This window comes from Phyllobates terribilis, unplaced genomic scaffold (genome assembly GCF_046119375.1).
Source record: "Phyllobates terribilis strain yellow unplaced genomic scaffold, ASM4611937v1 Scaffold_3__8_contigs__length_932513732, whole genome shotgun sequence".
Taxonomy (NCBI): domain Eukaryota; kingdom Metazoa; phylum Chordata; class Amphibia; order Anura; family Dendrobatidae; genus Phyllobates; species Phyllobates terribilis.
Genome location: NW_027362763.1, coordinates 405,706,576 through 405,725,867, shown reverse-complemented (window position 1 = coordinate 405,725,867; position 19,292 = coordinate 405,706,576). Strand labels below are relative to the sequence as shown.

At 48.0% G+C, this 19,292-nt stretch overlaps 1 protein-coding gene across 1 annotated transcript in view; it reads left to right on the top strand.

Moving 5' to 3' along the window:
* The first annotated feature begins 1,109 nt into the window (after window positions 1-1,109).
* Window positions 1,110-19,292, top strand: part of IMPG1 (interphotoreceptor matrix proteoglycan 1) — a 181,896-nt gene continuing 163,713 nt past the window's right edge. Inside the window, exons 1-2 of the mRNA XM_073673534.1 lie at window positions 1,110-1,122; window positions 10,190-11,166. Of these exons, the coding sequence (XP_073529635.1) occupies window positions 1,110-1,122; window positions 10,190-11,166 (990 nt within the window). The remainder of the gene's footprint in view (window positions 1,123-10,189; window positions 11,167-19,292) is intronic.

Sequence of the window (19,292 nt, the reverse complement as noted above, 5' to 3'; positions counted from 1 at the left end):
GTTTCATTTTAAGGATCAAGTTCGGCCACTCTGTTTATTTTCTAAGGTAGAAAGTGGTTTGAAATTCTTTTTTAAGCACATAAATGTATCCATAAATTGTAATTCTAAACACAATATCACATCAGTCATAGTCCTTAATTATCCCCAACACAGCAAATTTCTAATTAAAGAGTACACACATACAATATGGTCTTCTAGAAAGAAATAACTAGGGTTAAAGAACCACCCTAGATCTATCAGTGATATACTCAAGTGCCTCAGTCAGTGTAATAATTGCTAGTGAATTTGCAAACCAATTAAAATGACAACACGTATTATATTACTAACTTAGAATATAAATGAAATATTCAGCAGTATTCCTAATTTCTCTTACATAATCGAGCATTTCATATTTGCATAGCTAAGGTCTCACAGGAATTATAATAATGTATTCCTAAAGGGCATTGTTGAAATTATGATTATCACAGTAATCAATTTCACCCACACATGCCACTTGCTGTTCTGTGAATGTCATATCAATGCTTATTTTTCTTTGTAATTCTCATGTCTCTATGTTTTAACACAAAAACTATGAATGAATATGAGAATTAGTAGCAAAAAGCCAAAAACTTTGAAAAAGGGTAATCCATTCTGTAATCTATACCGCATCCATAAATATTCTCATTATCCTTTCCTTTAACATACGCCACATGCTATAAGTAAATCATACTGATCTTGCAAGAAGAATTAGTTTTCTGAGTATTTTTTTTGTTGAAATGGGATTCGACAGGGGCTGATGTTTTATGCTGTCGAGTGTATTGCAATTCTGTTTGGCTCACTGCAGCTGCAGATGTATATTGGATCATTCTGCCAGAGAGCTAGACTACTTATTTATGGTGTATTACCTTTCATAGCACCTGAATCACAAAGTGATTTTGCAGCAATATGTTTTGCTATGTTGTTATTGTATTGCAGTGATTGTTGGACAAAGCAAAAAATAATGCATGGATACGCATTTGGGTTTTATATCGAGTGTCTGTACTAAAACTGACGAATCTTTGAAAAAAAAAAGTGCAGATTTAGAACTTTAGAATAGAAAAAAATATTCCGGGATTTCTTCAAAAACGATCATGACAAAAATGGGTGGGTTCACTTAATATTAAAATTTTACTTTGCATTCAACAATTCTTTGTGTTTGATTTTCAAATTCTGAAAGTTCTGGGTTTAAATATTGAAATACAGACATAGGAGTCGGAGCATTCTTTAAATTCATCTCTTTAATTGTTTGAGTCTGTGTTCAGTATTCCTCAAAAGCAATAAAACAAAGCATGAAAATGCGAAATGAATACTGTAAAAACAAAACTCAAAAAAAAAACAATGGTGGAATAAATTATTTTCATTATTTCATCCCAATTATATTTTTTTCCCATGTTGAGTACATTATTTGGCAAAATAAATGTTGCATTCCAAAACTACATCACTGGACACAAAAAAACAAGCCTTCATACATCTATGTCAACAGAAAAATAACAAAATGTGGCCCTTGGAAGAAGTGGAGAAAAAAGGAAAGCAAAAACAGGAAATGAGCTGGTCATGAATGTAGTGCCGGCGTCCCTGCCCTCTGCTAGGCAGGGACGCTGCTCCCCTCACCGCTCTGCCCCGTGCCCGGCGTCCCTCTCCTGCTCTGCTGTCAGCGCGCGCTCCTTCCCGGCGTCCTCCTCCCGCTCTGCTCTCAGCGCGCGCTCCTTCCCGGCGCCTGTGCTTAGGGCGCGCGCGCGCGCGCTCTCCTCCTCTTAAAGGGGCCGCGCGCGCCGTCCTAAGGAGTCCCCGGCCAATGGCCGGAGGACTTCATCATATATAAGGCACCTCCTCCAAAATGGAGGTGCCCGAGCAATGTTGTTTGCACCTGTGTCTCACCTGTGCTTCAGCCCTCAGGTCCCGTTGCCAGTTTCCTGCCAGTTACCTGCCAGTTACCTGCCAGATTCTTGCCTGATTACTTGTTACCTGCCCGCTAGTCTGAGGTCCGACGGTCTGCCTTACTAATCCTGTCAGTCTGTCTAAGGACCAGCCTGCCCGCTCACCTGGGAGCGCACTTCAGCTACCTGCCTGCTTGCCTGAGGTCCGACGGTCTGCCTTCCAACTCCTGTCAGTCTGTCTATGAACCAGCTTGCCCCCTCACCTGGGAGCGCATATCTGCTACCTGCCTGCTAGCCTACCAGGAGGCTCCGCCGTCACGTGCTGTGACCACCTGCCTGTCCAGTGACTCCTGCCCGCTCACCTGGGAGCGCTCATCTGCTACCTGTCTGCTTGCCTACCCGGAGGCTCCGCCGTCACGTGCTGTGACCACCCGCCTGTCCAGAGACTTCTGCCCGCTCACCTGGGAGCGCTCATCTGTTGCCTGTCTGCTGGTCTTCCTGGAAGCTCCGCCGTCACATGCTGTGACCACCCGTTCATCCAGAGACTCTCGCCTGCTCACCTGGGAGCTCACATCTATCTTCAGCCGCCACAGGTCGTACCAACCCTATACCTAGAGACTGCCCCGGTCACTTGCCGTGACCACCAGCCCGTTCACCCAGAGACTGCCTCGGTCACTTGCCGTGACCTCCAGCCCGTTCACTCAGAGACTGTCCCGTTCACTCAGAGACTGTCCCGTTCACCTGCTGAGTCTTCCAGCCCGTCTTCCCTGGTTGCCACCCGCTCCCTTACAAGGACCGCCCCCTTGTATAGTAGCTCTGAGGTTCCGCCTCCCAGACCCGTTACAGTTTGCTCGGGCCATGGAACCCGGTGGCACCCAAGCTCCCTCGCTCTCGGACCTCTGTCTTGAACTGTCCCGTCAGAGGTCCCAACAGGAGTCCATCCTGGGTCACCTGCGGAATGTCAATACTCGCCTGAACACTCTGTCTGATCCACCAACAACCTCCGCCAGTGCCATATCTTGCAATCCGGCAGCTCCGCTGCCCACTAATACCATGGTATCCTATCCCGGACCCCGGCTTTCTGCACCTCCTCGCTTCGGAGGCGACTCCGCCCAGGCTCGGGGCTTCATAAATCAGTGCACCCTGCACTTTGAACTATTGTCCCACCAGTTTAACTCCGACCGAGCCAAAATTGCATTCATCATGTCCCATCTCACCGGGGAGGCCCTGGCCTGGCTAAATCCTCTATGGGAGAGAGGAGACCACCTGGTGTCCAACTTGCCTGCTTTTCTCACGGCTTTCCGGAAAGTCTTCGACGAACCCGGACGGAAGACCTCATCCGCATCATCATTGCTACGCCTCCGTCAGGAAGGTCTCACCGTGGGCCAATATGTCATACGGTTCCGTACCCTTGCCTCGGAGCTGGCTTGGGATAACGATGCTCTGGTTTCCGTCTTCTGGGAGGGTCTGTCCGGCCGTATTAAAGATGAACTTGCCGGTCGGGACATTCCTACCACTCTCGATGACTTAATAACTCTTGCCACCCGGATTGACCTACGGTTCCAGGAACGTGCCAGAGAGGTCACCCGTGAGAGGAGGTTACCACGTCTAGCTCCTACTTTTCAGAAACCCGTCACTCCTTCTGTCTCTAACCAGGTACACCCTCCTGAGCCTATGCAGGTCGACCAGACCAAGATGGTCAAGACCCGTCAGGACTTACGCCGTGCCGAGGGGACCTGCTTCTACTGTGGCAGTAAGGAGCACCGGATCCGTGCCTGCCCGGAGAGGTCGGGAAACGCCTGTGTCTAGGTTCGCTCAGAGAGGTCCACCTAGACAAGAATAAATCCTCTCCATCCCTGCTGTTGTCAGTTTCAATCGTCTACGGGGAGAACCGTTATTTCGAACTAGCCCAACTTGACTCTGGAGCAGCCGGGAATCTTATTTCACAGTCCCTGGTAGAGAAATACCGCATCCCCACCAAACCTCTGGCTGTACCCTTGTCTGTTGCTGCCGTGGATGGGGGGCTCTTACCACGCCCCATCCAACTCATCACCGAATCCATTACTCTGCAGGTGGGAATGCTGCATTCTGAAAGTATCTCCTTCCATGTTCTGCCTGGACTCTCTCACGCCCTCTTGCTAGGTCTACCTTGGCTCCAGAGACATGCACCCGTTCTTGACTGGCAGACCGGAGAAGTCCTTCGCTGGGGACAGGGCTGCCATAAGACCTGTCTGGTTCCCGTTCATCCCGTCCGTCCTTCTCCTACCCCAGCTAATCTACCTGGACTTCCGATCCCGTATTGGTCTTATGCTGATGTCTTTAATAAAAAGGAAGCAGAGACACTACCTCCTCATAGACCATACGACTGCCCTATCGACCTGTTACCTGGTACTTCTCCTCCCCGTGGGCGTATTTATCCATTATCCGCTGCTGAGACCCGCTCGATGTCCGAATATATTGAGGAGAATCTGGCCAGAGGATTCATCCGGAAATCTACTTCCCCGGCGGGAGCAGGCTTCTTTTTCGTCAAAAAGAAGGACGGCTCCCTCCGTCCCTGTATAGACTATAGAGGCCTTAACCAGATCACGGTGAAGAATAAGTACCCCCTTCCGCTCATTCCGGAGTTATTTGATCGTCTGAGGGGGGCTAGAATCTTCACCAAACTGGACCTCCGTGGGGCGTACAACCTGGTTCGTATCCGTCAGGGGGATGAATGGAAGACGGCATTCAACACCTGGGACGGCCACTATGAATATCTGGTAATGCCCTTTGGCATCTGTAACGCTCCTGCCGTCTTTCAAGAGTTGGTCAATGACATCTTCCGGGACCTTCTCTACTCCTGCGTAGTGGTGTACCTGGACGACATCTTGGTCTTTTCTCCGGATCTCCAGACTCACCGGAGGGACGTTCGTCAGGTCCTGCTCAGGCTCAGGCAGAACCATCTCTACGCTAAATTTGAGAAGTGCCTCTTTGAGCAGACCTCGCTTCCGTTTCTGGGCTACATTATCTCTCAGACCGGCCTACAAATGGATCCTGAGAAACTGTCTGCCATCGAGAAATGGCCCCGACCGGAGGGGTTGAAGGCCATTCAGCGATTCCTGGGCTTCGCCAACTACTACCGCCTCTTCATACCACACTTCTCTTCCCGGACGGCCCCAATTTCTGCGCTCACCCGTAAAGGTACTAATCCCAAAGAGTGGCCACCCGAAGCTGAGGAGGCCTTTCTTTCCCTAAAACAGGCCTTCTCTTCCACCCCGGTGCTGCATCGCCCAGATGGCAACAAGCAGTTCTTCCTGGAAGTTGACGCCTCCTCCTCTGGAGCCGGAGCGGTACTTACTCAAAAATCATCTTCCGGGAGGATGGTAACTTGTGGCTTCTTCTCTAAACTCTTCTCCTCCTCAGAGCGCAATTATTCCATAGGAGACCGAGAGTTATTGGCCATCAAACTGGCATTGGAGGAGTGGCGTTACCTGCTCGAGGGGGCTCTCCACCCGGTAATAATTTACACTGACCACAAGAACTTGGCTTACCTCCAGCATGCCCAGAGACTTAACCCGCGCCAAGCCCGGTGGTCCTTGTTTTTTGCTCGCTTTGATTTTGTTCTTCATTTTCGCCCGGCTGACAAAAACGTCAAAGCAGACGCCTTGTCCCGATCCTTTCTAGTGTCCGATCTCGAGGAAGATCCGAAACACATCATCGATCCCGCCAGAGTAATGCAGGTGGCTCCCGTGAGTCTAAATCGTCTCCCTCCCGGAAAGACGTTCGTATCAGTACCTGATCGGGAGAAGATCCTTCACTGGGGTCACTCGTCTAAACTGGCTGGCCACGCTGGTCAGAAGAAGACCCTCCAGCTTATTTCCCGGCACTACTGGTGGCCTACCCTGCACAAGGATGTAATAGACTTTGTTTCTGCCTGTGTGTCCTGCGCCCGCAACAAGGTTCCGAGACATCTGCCAGCCGGTCGCCTCCTTCCGCTCCCAGTACCTGCTGCCCCCTGGCAGCATATTGCAATGGACTTCATAACTGACCTCCCACTCTCTGCCGGTTGTACGGTCATTTGGGTGGTCGCTGACCGCTTCTCCAAGATGGCTCATTTCGTTCCCCTGCCAGGCCTCCCGTCTGCACCCGAGCTAGCTAGAGACTTTATTCGTCACATCTTCCGTCTTCATGGCCTGCCCCTCCACATCGTGTCGGATCGTGGGGTACAGTTCACCTCACGCTTCTGGAGAGCCACTTGTAAACTACTAGACGTCACCCTGGACTTCTCTTCCGCTTACCACCCACAGTCCAATGGTCAAGTGGAGCGGATCAATCAGAACCTGACCAGTTACCTCCGGCACTTCGTTAATGCCCACCATTCTGACTGGGTGGATCTCCTACCATGGGCCGAGTTCTCTTACAATAATCACGAGAGCGAATCCTCCTCCAAATCCCCGTTTTTTGTAGTCTTTGGTCAGCATCCTCGGATTCCTTTTCCTGTCTCCACCTCGGTGGACAACCCGGCTGCGGAATCTCTCGTTAGCAAATTTTCCTCCATTTGGGAGAGTACCCGATCCGCACTCCTTCAGTCGTCCGAACGGATGAAAAGACACGCTGACAAAAAACGCCTGGATCCTCCTCAATTTCGTCCAGGAGATAAGGTCTGGCTCTCATCTAAATATGTTCGACTCAAGATACCTTCTTACAAGTTAGGGCCTCGGTTCATCGGACCTCTGGAGGTCATCAGTCAGATCAACCCGGTGGTCTATAAATTGAAACTCCCGGCCAACTTACGGATCCCTAACTCCTTCCATGTATCTCTCCTCAAACCTGTGGTACTTAACTCTTTTTCCAAGTCTACAGGTACGCCTCCTGCTCCGGTTTCTGCTGAGGACGAGTTTGAGGTAGAGAACATTCTTGCCACCAAAAGGGTAAGAGGAAAGACCTTTTTCTGGTAGATTGGAAGGGGTTTGGTCCTGAGGAGAGAACGTGGGAGCCCCGGGAGAACATCCATGCCCCTCTCATCCTAGCTAAATTTCTGTCTGGCCTAAAAAAGGGGGGGCCTAAAGGGGGGGGTACTGTAGTGCCGGCGTCCCTGCCCTCTGCTAGGCAGGGACGCTGCTCCCCTCACCGCTCTGCCCCGTGCCCGGCGTCCCTCTCCCGCTCTGCTGTCAGCGCGCGCTCCTTCCCGGCGTCCTCCTCCCGCTCTGCTCTCAGCGCGCGCTCCTTCCCGGCGCCTGTGCTTAGGGCGCGCGCGCGCGCGCTCTCCTCCTCTTAAAGGGGCCGCGCGCGCCGTCCTAAGGAGTCCCCGGCCAATGGCTGGAGGACTTCATCATATATAAGGCACCTCCTCCAAAATGGAGGTGCCCGAGCAATGTTGTTTGCACCTGTGTCTCACCTGTGCTTCAGCCCTCAGGTCCCGTTGCCAGTTTCCTGCCAGTTACCTGCCAGATTCTTGCCTGATTACTTGTTACCTGCCCGCTAGTCTGAGGTCTGACGGTCTGCCTTACTAATCCTGTCAGTCTGTCTAAGGACCAGCCTGCCCGCTCACCTGGGAGCGCACTTCAGCTACCTGCCTGCTTGCCTGAGGTCCGACGGTCTGCCTTCCAACTCCTGTCAGTCTGTCTATGGACCAGCTTGCCCGCTCACCTGGGAGCGCATATCTGCTACCTGCCTGCTAGCCTACCAGGAGGCTCCGCCGTCACGTGCTGTGACCACCTGCCTGTCCAGTGACTCCTGCCCGCTCACCTGGGAGCGCTCATCTGCTACCTGTCTGCTTGCCTACCCGGAGGCTCCGCCGTCACGTGCTGTGACCACCCGCCTGTCCAGAGACTTCTGCCCGCTCACCTGGGAGCGCTCATCTGTTGCCTGTCTGCTGGTCTTCCTGGAAGCTCCGCCGTCACATGCTGTGACCACCCGTTCATCCAGAGACTCTCGCCTGCTCACCTGGGAGCTCACATCTATCTTCAGCCGCCACAGGTCGTACCAACCCTATACCTAGAGACTGCCCCGGTCACTTGCCGTGACCTCCAGCCCGTTCACTCAGAGACTGTCCCGTTCATTCAGAGACTGTCCCGTTCACCTGCTGAGTCTTCCAGCCCGTCTTCCCTGGTTGCCACCCGCTCCCTTACAAGGACCGCCCCCTTGTATAGTAGCTCTGAGGTTCCGCCTCCCAGACCCGTTACAATGAAAATGTTAAAGAAGCACTTCCTTCAAAGTTTTTATCCTCTTAATATTCATCATATAGCACTGTGTACTTACAATTGCTCATTTTGCTTTTGTACCCACTTATTTCTTCTCTTTTCCATTAGGTCTATGACATCACGTGATTAACAACTGACTAGCTGAATCCTTCTGAGCCCTATGTAGAAACAGGAAGTCAATTTTCTCTGTATGACTCATGAGTCACTGCAAAAGTCCCTGGCAGGGGGGAGGGGAGGAGCAGCTGGGTCAGGAGTTGAAGAGGGGAATTATACATGTAGGGAGAAGAGATTTCCTGTTTCTACATAGAGCAGACAAAAGAGAAGAATTAACTGGTTAGAAAGGGAGAATGAGCAATTGTACCAACATAGTGCTATATAATATGATGACTGCAATATATTAAAAGGATAAAAACTTTGATGGAAGTGCTTTTTTAACATTGCTTTGCCACTAATTTCCTTCGCCTTCAAGAAATCAAATCTACTTAAATCAGCTGTATTTATAAACCTCACATTACATTCCACCTATAAATTTCAATATAACACAAAAAATTATTAGGAAAAATCGGAACATTCTGCCATTTAACTAAAAATTATAATTGATTATGTCCTTAGCCTGTACACTTGATTAAATAAATATTGTATGATTTCTAAAGATAAACTGTATTAGCAAACTGCATGTTAAATATTTATGAGAATGATTTAGTGGTTACGTAATTTTTTATGACAAAAGAAATCTTTTGAAACAATTCTACTGTCAAGCACAGCCCAAGTCTTAAGGGACTGTCACATACGCAGTTTGATGTTTTAAAACGCAAGCAGATAATTAAAAAAGCCCACAAGAACTAGCATCTGAAAGAACCCTGAGGGTATTCTAAAATCATAAAGTCATGGTAAATTTTTATGTTATGATTTTCCAAAATTGTAAAACCACTGCGTTTTTCCTGTAATTTTTCAAAATTGTGCCAAAAAATGTACCCCGACCACCTTCTGTGAACCCTTCCTAATACGACACTGAGACTTTTTTAAAGTGCTATTGATTTTTAACCATCAAGTGTTTGCAATCCACAAAATTACATACTACTCAAAAGTGTGCTACTTTACACACAGCTATACTTTCATAGTTTAAAGGGAATCTGTCAAAAGGATTTCACACCCCAAACTGTTTACATGTATATGTAGCTCTTTCAAAGACAAGTCCTATATTACCTTTACATGGGCAGTCCATACCTCTGTTTTGAAATAATCAGCATTTGAATTGATATGCAAATGATGCTGTAGATCTAAAGTCTCTGTATCTAAGCTCTATTCCCTGTCCCGCCTCCAGCTACTTGACTGATGAGTCCTTTGCATGAAGTGAGATGATAGCGTAGAGGCTGTCAGTCAAGCAGAAGGTGGGGAATAGAGCTGGAGTGACAGAGGCTTCAGATCTATAGTCTTATTTACATATCAATGCAAACGCTGATTTCTCACTAATGAAGGGAGGGATTAGCAATGTAAAGGTACCCTTGGACTTGTCTATGGAAGGGCTGCATGCACACATAAATAGTTTGGAGCGTGAAATCTTGCTGACAGATTCCCTTTAAAATCAATCAAAAAGTCTCAAACCTAAATTATATAATGAATATGGATTTCAATGGATAAGAATTGTAAAGATACTAAGATTGAACGGTTTATTTTTATGCAAAAAGAAATATTTTCAGTTGCTAACAAGGAGAAATTAAAATAGGTATAAAACGTTTTTCGTTAATAGATGTCTGTAATTGAACTAATAGCAGCTTATAAACCATTTGTTAATTCACTATTAAATGTCAATGTCAACACTCAACTACACTGTGTGTCGGATAAAATGTTCATGACTATCTGTACAGGGAGATAACACAGCTTTACAAAACTAGTCTCTGTTGTGCTGTCTGCTGGTCAGTATGGGTACTACAATATGTTATGGACTTACATACTACTGACTAGACATTTCTTACTTGATGCAATTTTAGAGAAACTGGGTTAACATAATATATAGACTAAAGGTATTACTAATTTTCATCTTTGCTTCTTCCCTATCTGCCTTTTAAAAAACATTAATATACTTATGATATTTGTGTTTTCTCATTACAGATGGGTCTCATGTAGAAAATTCGATGCATGCAAACGTACCTACTGACAAAACATATTTTCCGTCTCACACTTTGGATTCATTCAACTCAGAAAACGCTAATGTCATTTTGTCAGGGGGTGAAACTTCAACAACAGAGCCGGCTTCTATCAGTACCGTGAAAACATTGCCCGCTTACATCGATCCCAATATAGTTTTTGTTTCCCCAACTCAAGAGCTTCAACCAGATATTGTAACTATATCACATTCTCTCTATGAAGAGAGTACTTCTGTCTCTAGGATTAATCTACCTGAAGAAACAACTCATGTGCTAATGCTAGAAAAGACTACAGGACCATTACAATTATTGGACAAAACTACTCAAAACTTTGAAGCATTTGGAGAAACTACTCTGGAAGTAGAGATTTGGGACAAACCCACTCTAAATGTTGCAGAAATGGTTGAAGAAGCAGGATCAGCATTTGAACAAACGACTTTGGGAAAAGTAAGAGAAACTGAAAGCTCATTGCCTGAAATAGATTATGGAAATGAACAAACTACTCAAGAATTAATTCCATTGTTTCAAGGAACAACGCCAATGTCAGCCAGCTCAGGCACTACTGAAAGCATTAATCAGTATGATAGTAACAATGACAATAAGACGCCTTCTGCCTCTAGTTCTACTGTCCTAGAATCAAGCTTCACACATGCTAGTGTGACCCAAAGCGGCACGCATAGTATTGAGAAAGAGAATGAAGTCATAGGCAACGAATGGGGAGAAACCGAATCCTCTACATCAAGTATGGATACTCTCACAAGTAATTCTACAGCTTCCTCTTTATTAGAACATTTAACATCCAGCGCGGAACCTTCGGCTGACAAGGGAAAAGAACTTGTTGTGTTCTTTAGTCTACGGGTGACTAATATGCCATTCTCTGATGACCTGTTCAATAAAAGTTCCCCAGAATACAGAGCACTTGAACAGCAATTCCTCCACCTGGTGAGTAAACATTTTTTACTGCAAAGAGATATGTATTCACATAGCGGAGCTTTGATAGTCCTAGGCTGCCATTTAGTTGATTTTTCAACAAAGAAAGTCAAGATCTTTTGATCTTTCTTATAGAATACTTTCAGAGAGCTAATAAAACAAGTTTATGTGTTGTAGAAAGATCAAATGAGATAGCATATGTCATTTATAAAAGCCTACATAGGAATTACTTACCTTTTGTGAATTTTTCTAAGTTCAACACACCCATAGTGGATCACATGTTAAAAAGAAAGTGCTTAGTTTTGCTTTAATAGACAGATGGAAATGTCCATATTAGTGCACACACTGCCTATATTGTTGTGTATGGGTTAGTCACCAAAGTGTCAACAGACTGATACAAACTCCAGGAGAACATTAAAGAGGACCTTACACCAAATTTTTAATTTTGAACTCTATTGTATACATAATGTAATAGTGGCTGTAGAGCATACTAATAAAATGTGGGGTGGAGAGTTTAATTTTTTTTCTACTTTTACCTTTTCATTGCAGAGATATTAGCAATCAAAGTATTTGGCACCTTATGAGTAGTGTTGAGCCACCCCCGTAGTGTTCGAGTTCGGTTCGGTTCGTCGAACACCCGTGTGTTCGCCGAACTGTTCGTCGAACACCTTCGAACACCGCTAAAAACAATGGCAGGCAAGCAAAAACACATAGAAACACATAGAAAACACCTTCAAAGGTGTCCAAAAGCTGACAAACTGCTCAGAAGACACAACTAACACATGGAAAAGTGACAAGTACATATAGTCATGCGAAAAGAAAAGAGGTGGAGGAGTAAAAGGAGGGGGAGACACAGATATAGGCATGTCATGCCCTTCTAAAATCCAAAAAGTGAGAAGCCGAGACGGCCAGTCCGCTCCTGCCCGTGCCAACTCCGTGTCGCCGGGTTTGTGCCAGAGCCGCGGTGAACCCTGACGGCCAGCCCCCCTCTCCCAATACTGGTGCCTGTCCGCTGGTGGGTCGAGAGAGCCCCCCTGTGGTGGAGGCAGCTCTAAGCTTTTTAATTTAAATTGTCCCTCTAATTTGAATGAATACACTTTAAATCCATTTACAAGGATCTATTGGAGGGCAAGTCTCATGCCAGCAGCCGCGTAATTCCAGCTCCAGTAGCGTCCACTAAAGCTGCTGCAGTTAAAAAGCTTTTATAAGGATCGAGCTCGGCTGTCCACCGCAAGGCATCCTAGTGCCAGTCCCAGCCCCTATGCCTTGGGGTGCCTCCTGATGCTCTTCACTAACTATCCCGTGGTCCCGAAGCATTTCCTTTGAAAAAATTAAGTGTCCAAACTACAGGTGGTGTAGCTTGCTTAACAGCCGGGATAATCCGCTGACTAGCAGACACTGCTACTAGGCACAAAGTATTTCCTGGGCTAGATGCAGTTAAAAATTTGTAAGTAGATACTCTCGTTGGATGCTGAGAAAGCATTCCATAGAGTCTCCTGGCACGCCATATATGATTCTCTTAAAAAGCTTGGGGTAGGGGTCTAGGGGACCCTTTTATAGCCAAAATCACGGCCCTGTATCACAATACGTCACCTAGGCTGAAGATAAATGGAACTGTAGCACCGAGGGCTCGGTTGCTACAGACGTATTGCACCTCACCCAGAGGTGTGATATCTCACTCTCAGATAAGGATGGAGTGTGGATCAGGACCCGACACCTGCATGCATTACACCACATTGCCGTGGGGCAGGGCGACCAATATGCCCCTGAGATGGGCACGACAGTCCCTGTCCCTGGCTGGAGTGGGGGGAGGGAACACTGAGGAAGGGGAACCCTGCAGTGCAGGAGCAGGGAGGAAGCAGTTCCTGGGTGCATTGAGAAGGGAGTATAAAAGGTGGGCACCATCTTAGTTCAGTGCAGAGAAGTCTGAGCAGAAGTGGCAGGGAGCAGGGGCTCTGCATGAGCTCTGCTCCGGAGGCGGGCCTAGTAACAGAGGCCCAGGCCTGCAAGAGGGAGAAGGAAGGAAGAGGAGCGGAGAAGGCTCCAGGAACGAGGAATGAAGGGATCCCAGGGGTGCGGACGGGCGAGTCGCCACCGCACGCCCGAATCCACCTGCGTGGAGGGGTCAGGCCAAAGGGGGAGACCGGTCCCCGAACTAGTGGAGGCAGGAAACGACCCTCAGCTAGAAACCGGAGGCTCTGACATTTTATGTGGCGCAGCCCCTTGCTCCACCCGCTAGGAAGGCACCACATAGGGTCAGGGAAACTGGCGCCAAGTTTACCAAGAGGAGGCCCGAGGCAGCCGGACAGAAGTGTTGGTAAGAAAGGCCAGACAAAGGACACACAAAGGGGGTCCTGTGAAGCGCTCCAAAGTTATCTGGGAGTTGTCTGAGCCCCTCACCTGGTGAGCACAGTACGACGTGGGCAGCCGTTACCTGCAGACGTGGTCTGGATAATAAGAACTGTGAGTAAAGGCCCTGAACTGCATCACTGACTCCGTGTCGTTACTGCTGCTGCCCTGCACCATCACCCCCATCCTCCGCATACACTGCCCTGAGGCTATACTCCTCCCGTGGGGAGTTATGCTACGCTCTGCTGCACCCACAACACCAGCCTTAGCGGTCTGCCCTGTAGCGGCGGTTCACTCTGACCGCAATCCACGGGTGGCGTAGTCGGACATTTAAACATCAAAACCACATAAATAGTTCCGCCACTGGTTTGACCGCCCTGAGCCACGGAACCGGATCGCCGCCACGAAGACTACAACCACCAGCATCCACCAAAAAGTGTCCGGCTCCGGGTGTCCCAAGGCCCAGGGGGTGCGTCAGAACATTTTCATCACCTTTCACAATCACCAATGGGACAAGGCAGGGATGTCCTCTGTCCCCTCTCTTATACATCCTAGTGACGGAGCACCTGCTCTCATCAATTCGCCATAACCCCAATATTAGGTGGATTGAGGTGGGAGGCACCGAGTACAAGTGCTCTCTATTTGCTGATGATGTCCTAGTATATATCACTCAATCACATATATCCATCCCTGCTGTTATGGCTGAAATAGATCACTTTGTTACATGGTAAAATTTTAAAATCAATGCAGCGAAGTCTGAGGCCCTCGATGTCTCCCTCCCTAAATCCATATAGGATTCCATCCAGTCCAACTTTCCCTTTGCCTGGCCCTCACAGGGTATCAAATACTTAGGAATTCCTATTCATAGAGACCTCTCCCATCTATGTTATCTTAATTTTGGGCCCTTTATTGAACAATTCCATACAGACCACGGTTGGCAAGTTAGAACTGTAAGATTCACTACGTGAACCACTGGTGTTTTGTGGAAAAGCACATGTACACCGCGTTCCAAATTATTATGCAAAAAGTGTTTAGGAGTGATAAGGGAAGAATTTGTTTGTTTGTCAGTTAAACTCATTGATGGTGATGTGTGTCAGGGCTCTTTATATCACCGTAAGCAATTGCAGACACCTGTGCTAATTAGTTTGGCAGGTGTGTCCAATGAAAGGCAAGACTACTTAAGAAGGCTCTCTCACATTATTAAGCAGCCTACATTTTCTGCCAAAATGGGAAAGAAAAAGGATGTGTCGGCTGCTGAGAAGCAACAAATTGTGGAGTGTTTAGGTCAAGGCATGACTACAATCAACATTGTGCGATGATCAGGATGAAGTGTCTTGGCAATCAAGAAGTATGTAGCTGATTCACAGTACACACGTGTGCGTGCTGATAAGGGCAAATTGAGGACTCTTTCCTACAGGCAATTACGTCAGGTTGAAACAGCAGCGGCAAAAAAGCCTTGTCATAGCAGCAGACAAGTTTTTGAAGCTGCTTGTGCCTCCAACGTCCCCCGAACAACAAGATGCAGGGTCCTTCAGAGGTTTGCAGCTGTGCATATGCCATCCTGTCGACCTCCTCTATCCACTTCACACAAGCAGAAACGGCTCCAGTGGGCCAAACATTACATGAAGACTGATTTCAAAACTGTTTTGTTCACGGATGAGTGCCGTGCAGCGCTCGATGGTCCAGATGAATGGAGTGGAGGATGGCTGGTTGATGGACACCCCACGCAAACACGGCTACAGCACCAACAAGGAGGAGGTGGAGTAATGTTTTGGGCTGGAATCATGGGGAGAGAGATTGTCGGCCCCTTTAGGATCCCTGAAGGCGCTAAAGATGAACTCCATAATGTATGTGGATTTTCTCAAACAGCACTTCCTGCCATGGTTCAAGAAGAAGAACCGTGTATTTCACAACAAGATCATTTTTCTGCATGATAATGCACCATCTCATGCTGCACATAAAACATCTGCATCTCTGGCTGATATGGGCATAAAAGGGGACAAACTTATGGTGTGACCCCCATGCTCCCCTGACCTCTACCCCATTCAGAACCTTTGGAGCATCATTAAAAGGAGTGTCTATGATGGCGGGAGGCAGTTCACATCTAAGCAACAGCTCTGGGAGGGTATTCTGTCCTCATGCAAAACAATTGAAGCAGAAACCATCCAAAACCTGACAAATTCAATGGACGAGAGAGTTCAGAAGCTCCTTTCGAACAAGGGGTCCTATGTGAAAATGTAACATCACCTAGAATAAAGTTTTGAGTTGAAAACTGTTTGATTTCAGTTTCTAACAACCTGCTAATGCTTATAATTTCAAAAATGACCATTTTTTTGGTCTTTATTAAAATGAAAAGGTTGATCGAAAAGTTTGGGGGATCTAAGAGTGTGGCAACCCAGTAGTCATGATTACTTCGAATTCTGACAATATGAGGGTCATGCTGCAGGTAGTGCAGCAAGAAGGCACTTATGTGTCTTGCGCATCTCGGAGCCCCAAAATTATTTTCTGGGCTAGATGCAGCTAAAAATTATTTTTAATTTTAAATCTGGTGAAGCTTATTATAGATGGCCTAATAGGATCAGTGCTGCACACTGCTACAAAGCCCAAATTATTTTCCAGTCAAGATACAGATAAACATGATTAGTAATTTGAAAGCTTAAAACGGTTGGTAGGGTGATTTTAACCAATCATCAAGCTTTTACTCTCCCCAGGATGACACAGGGGTAGAAAAGTCGTTTCGGATCCATGATTTGTTCATCTTTATGAACGTGAGTCTGTCTACATTATCAGTGGAGAGCCGCGTGCGCTTATCTGTCAGCACACCACCAGCAGCGCTGAACACACGTTCAGACAGAACGCTGGCTGCGGGGCATGACAAGATCTCCAAGGCGTAAGTGGCTAGCTCCGGCCATTTATCCAGATTGGAAGCCCAAAAAGAGCAAGGGTCCAGTGACACAGTCGTGGCTTCAATGTTTACTTGGAGATACTCCTGTACCATCGTCTCTAGGCGTTGACTATGTGTCAGACTTCTTGTCTCCTGTGGCCTTGCAAAGGATGGGCTAAAAAAGTGGTGAAATGATTCCGCAAAATTGATGTTACCAGCAGATACTGTGGTTCTGTTACGGTTTGAGTGCTGAACACTTGACGGTCCCACGGTTGGCAAGTTGGAACTGTGAGATTCACTACGTGCACCACTGGTATTTTGTGGAAAAGCACATGTAAGATTCTGCAACAGTCTCTGCTGATACTCCTGCATGCTTGCATCCCTTTCTATGGCAGGAATAATTTCTGCAAATTTACTTTTGTACCGGGGATCTAACAGTGTGGCAACCCAGTAGTCAGGATTATTTCTAATTCTCACAATTCGAGGGTCATGTTGCAGGTAGTGCAGCAAGAAGGCACTCATGTGTGTTGCGCATCCAGGAGCACCAAGTCCCTGTTGTGTTGGTGGCGAGGTAACAATCATGCTTCCTTCCTCTGTCCTCTCCCCCCAACCTCGCACAACAGAAATGTGATCAAGGTCTCCCTCATCTGATGAGTCTTCCATCAGTTCGTCCTCCACTTCTTCCTGGGCTCCTGCACCTTCCTCACTAGTTTGGCTGCTACCATGCGCCCTGGTAAAACCATCTCCCCCACCCTCACATGCCTGCCGCCTTGGTGCTGCCGACCGTCTGGACCTTGCAGATGTTAGCCCTTCCGCATACAACTCCTCCTCCTCTACTTCCTCCACCTCCTCTTGTGCCACCACCTGACTCCGAATTCTGTTTAACATGTGCTCCAGCATGTAAATCACCGGAATAGTCATGCTGATAATGGCATCGTCAGCACTAAACATCTTCGTCGCCATTTCAAAACTGTGCAGAAGGGTGCATAGGTTCCTGATCTGAGACCACTCCTCCAGCGTGATTTGCCCCACCTCTGAATCTCGTTGGCCCAGGCTATACGTCAGAACGTATTGCACCAGGGCTTGTCGGTGCTGCCACAGTCGCTGCAACATGTGCAGAGTTGAATTCCACCGGGTAGGCACATCGCATTTTAGCCGGTGAAGTGGCAGGCCCAACGACTTCTGTAGAGATGTAAGTCGCTGAGCTGCGGGATGCGAACGGCGGAAGTGAGCACACAGCGACCGTGCCCTCTGCAGAAGGCCATCTAGTCTGGGATAGTGGGCTAAAAATTGCTGGACAACCAGGTTCAACACGTGAGCCATACAAGGCACGTGTGTGACATTGCCCCGGCGAAGGGCCGCACCCAGGTTTGCAGCATTGTCGCACACGGCCTTCCCTGGTTTCAGGTCTAGTGGAGACAACCATTCATGAAATTGGTTCTCCAGAGCTGACCACAACTCCTCAGCTGTGTGACTCACATTTCCCAGACATTTCAATGTAAAAACCGCCTGATGACGTTGAGCCCTACTGCCAGCATAGTAAGGAGGTGTGCAGGATCCCTTCTGCGCAGTTAGAAAGCTTGTGGCATGACCAGACAGGCTTTGGGTGCAGGTGGAAGACCGAGAGGAGGTTGAGGAGGCAGAAGCAGTGGAGGAACTTTGACATAAAGAGGATTGACACACAACTCGTGGGGACGGCAAGACTTGGACAGCAGCCCCTTGTCCTGCTGTCACCATAGTTACCCAGTGCCCAGTCAGCGACATGTAACGCCCCTGTCCATGCCTACTCGTCCAAGTGTCTGTGGTGAAATGCACCCTGTCACACACAGAGTTTCTCAAAGAAGCGGTGATGTTGTGTGCGACATGCTGGTGGAGCGCAGGCACACCTTTCTTTGAGAAGTAGTGCCGACTGGGCATCTGGTACTGGGGCACTGCGACGGACATAAGGTCTCGAAAATCCTCTGTGTCCACCAGGCGGAAAGGCAGCATTTCTGTAGCCAAGAGCTTGCAGATGGTGAAATTCAACCTCTTAGCTTTCTCATGGCTAGGAGGAAATGGTCTTTTACTTGTCCACATCTGAGGGACCGAGGGCTGGCTATTGTGCTTAGACGGGGTTGATAAGGGTGTCCCCGGCAAACTGCCGGTCTGTGAGGAAGATGCAGGCGGACATGTTAGGTTGCCTTGATCCAAAGGTGGTGCTATCGATGTCGGACAGCGCTCAACACCAGCTGGTGTTACCACCTCCAAAGAAAATGATGACCTGCCAATCACGCTGGCTGTTGCGGGTAAAGAGGTGGCAGGTCTGCGCCCCAAAACAGGTGTGACTGCTGTCCCCCAAGTCACAGAGGATGAAGAGGCCGCGGATGCACAAGATATGGCAGACGGTGATTGGCCCGGCCGGCTAGGCCGCATTGTAGCACACTGAGCTTCCCACTGCAACTTATGCTTCATGTCCATGTGCCGGTTCATGCATGAAGTACTCAAACTATGTATTTTTTGGCCTCTACTTAGCTTTTGCTGACAAATGTTACAGATAACACGAGTTGGGTCATCTTTATCGATCTGAAAAAATGCCCAGGCTATGCAAGGCTTAGCACCCATGCGACCTGAAGAGCCACCACGACTTGTGGTGAGAGGCAGAGTTGTGTTTGAGGATGCAGTTGTTGACGTGCTTCCAGTACTACGTCTCTGTCCAGGAAGGCGCAACCTGACCTCGTCGTCACTAGCATCTTCCTCCACCTCCTCTGCTGACCTCATCTCTTGGCTGACTGTGGGTTGACAGTAAGTGGGATCTCCGACCTCATCATCATCACCCTGTGCGTTATCACACCCGTCGTCCTCAGAGCCAACCTGTTCCTGCCCTGACAAAAAACTAAAGTTGTCGCTCCAATCAGGTATTTGAGTC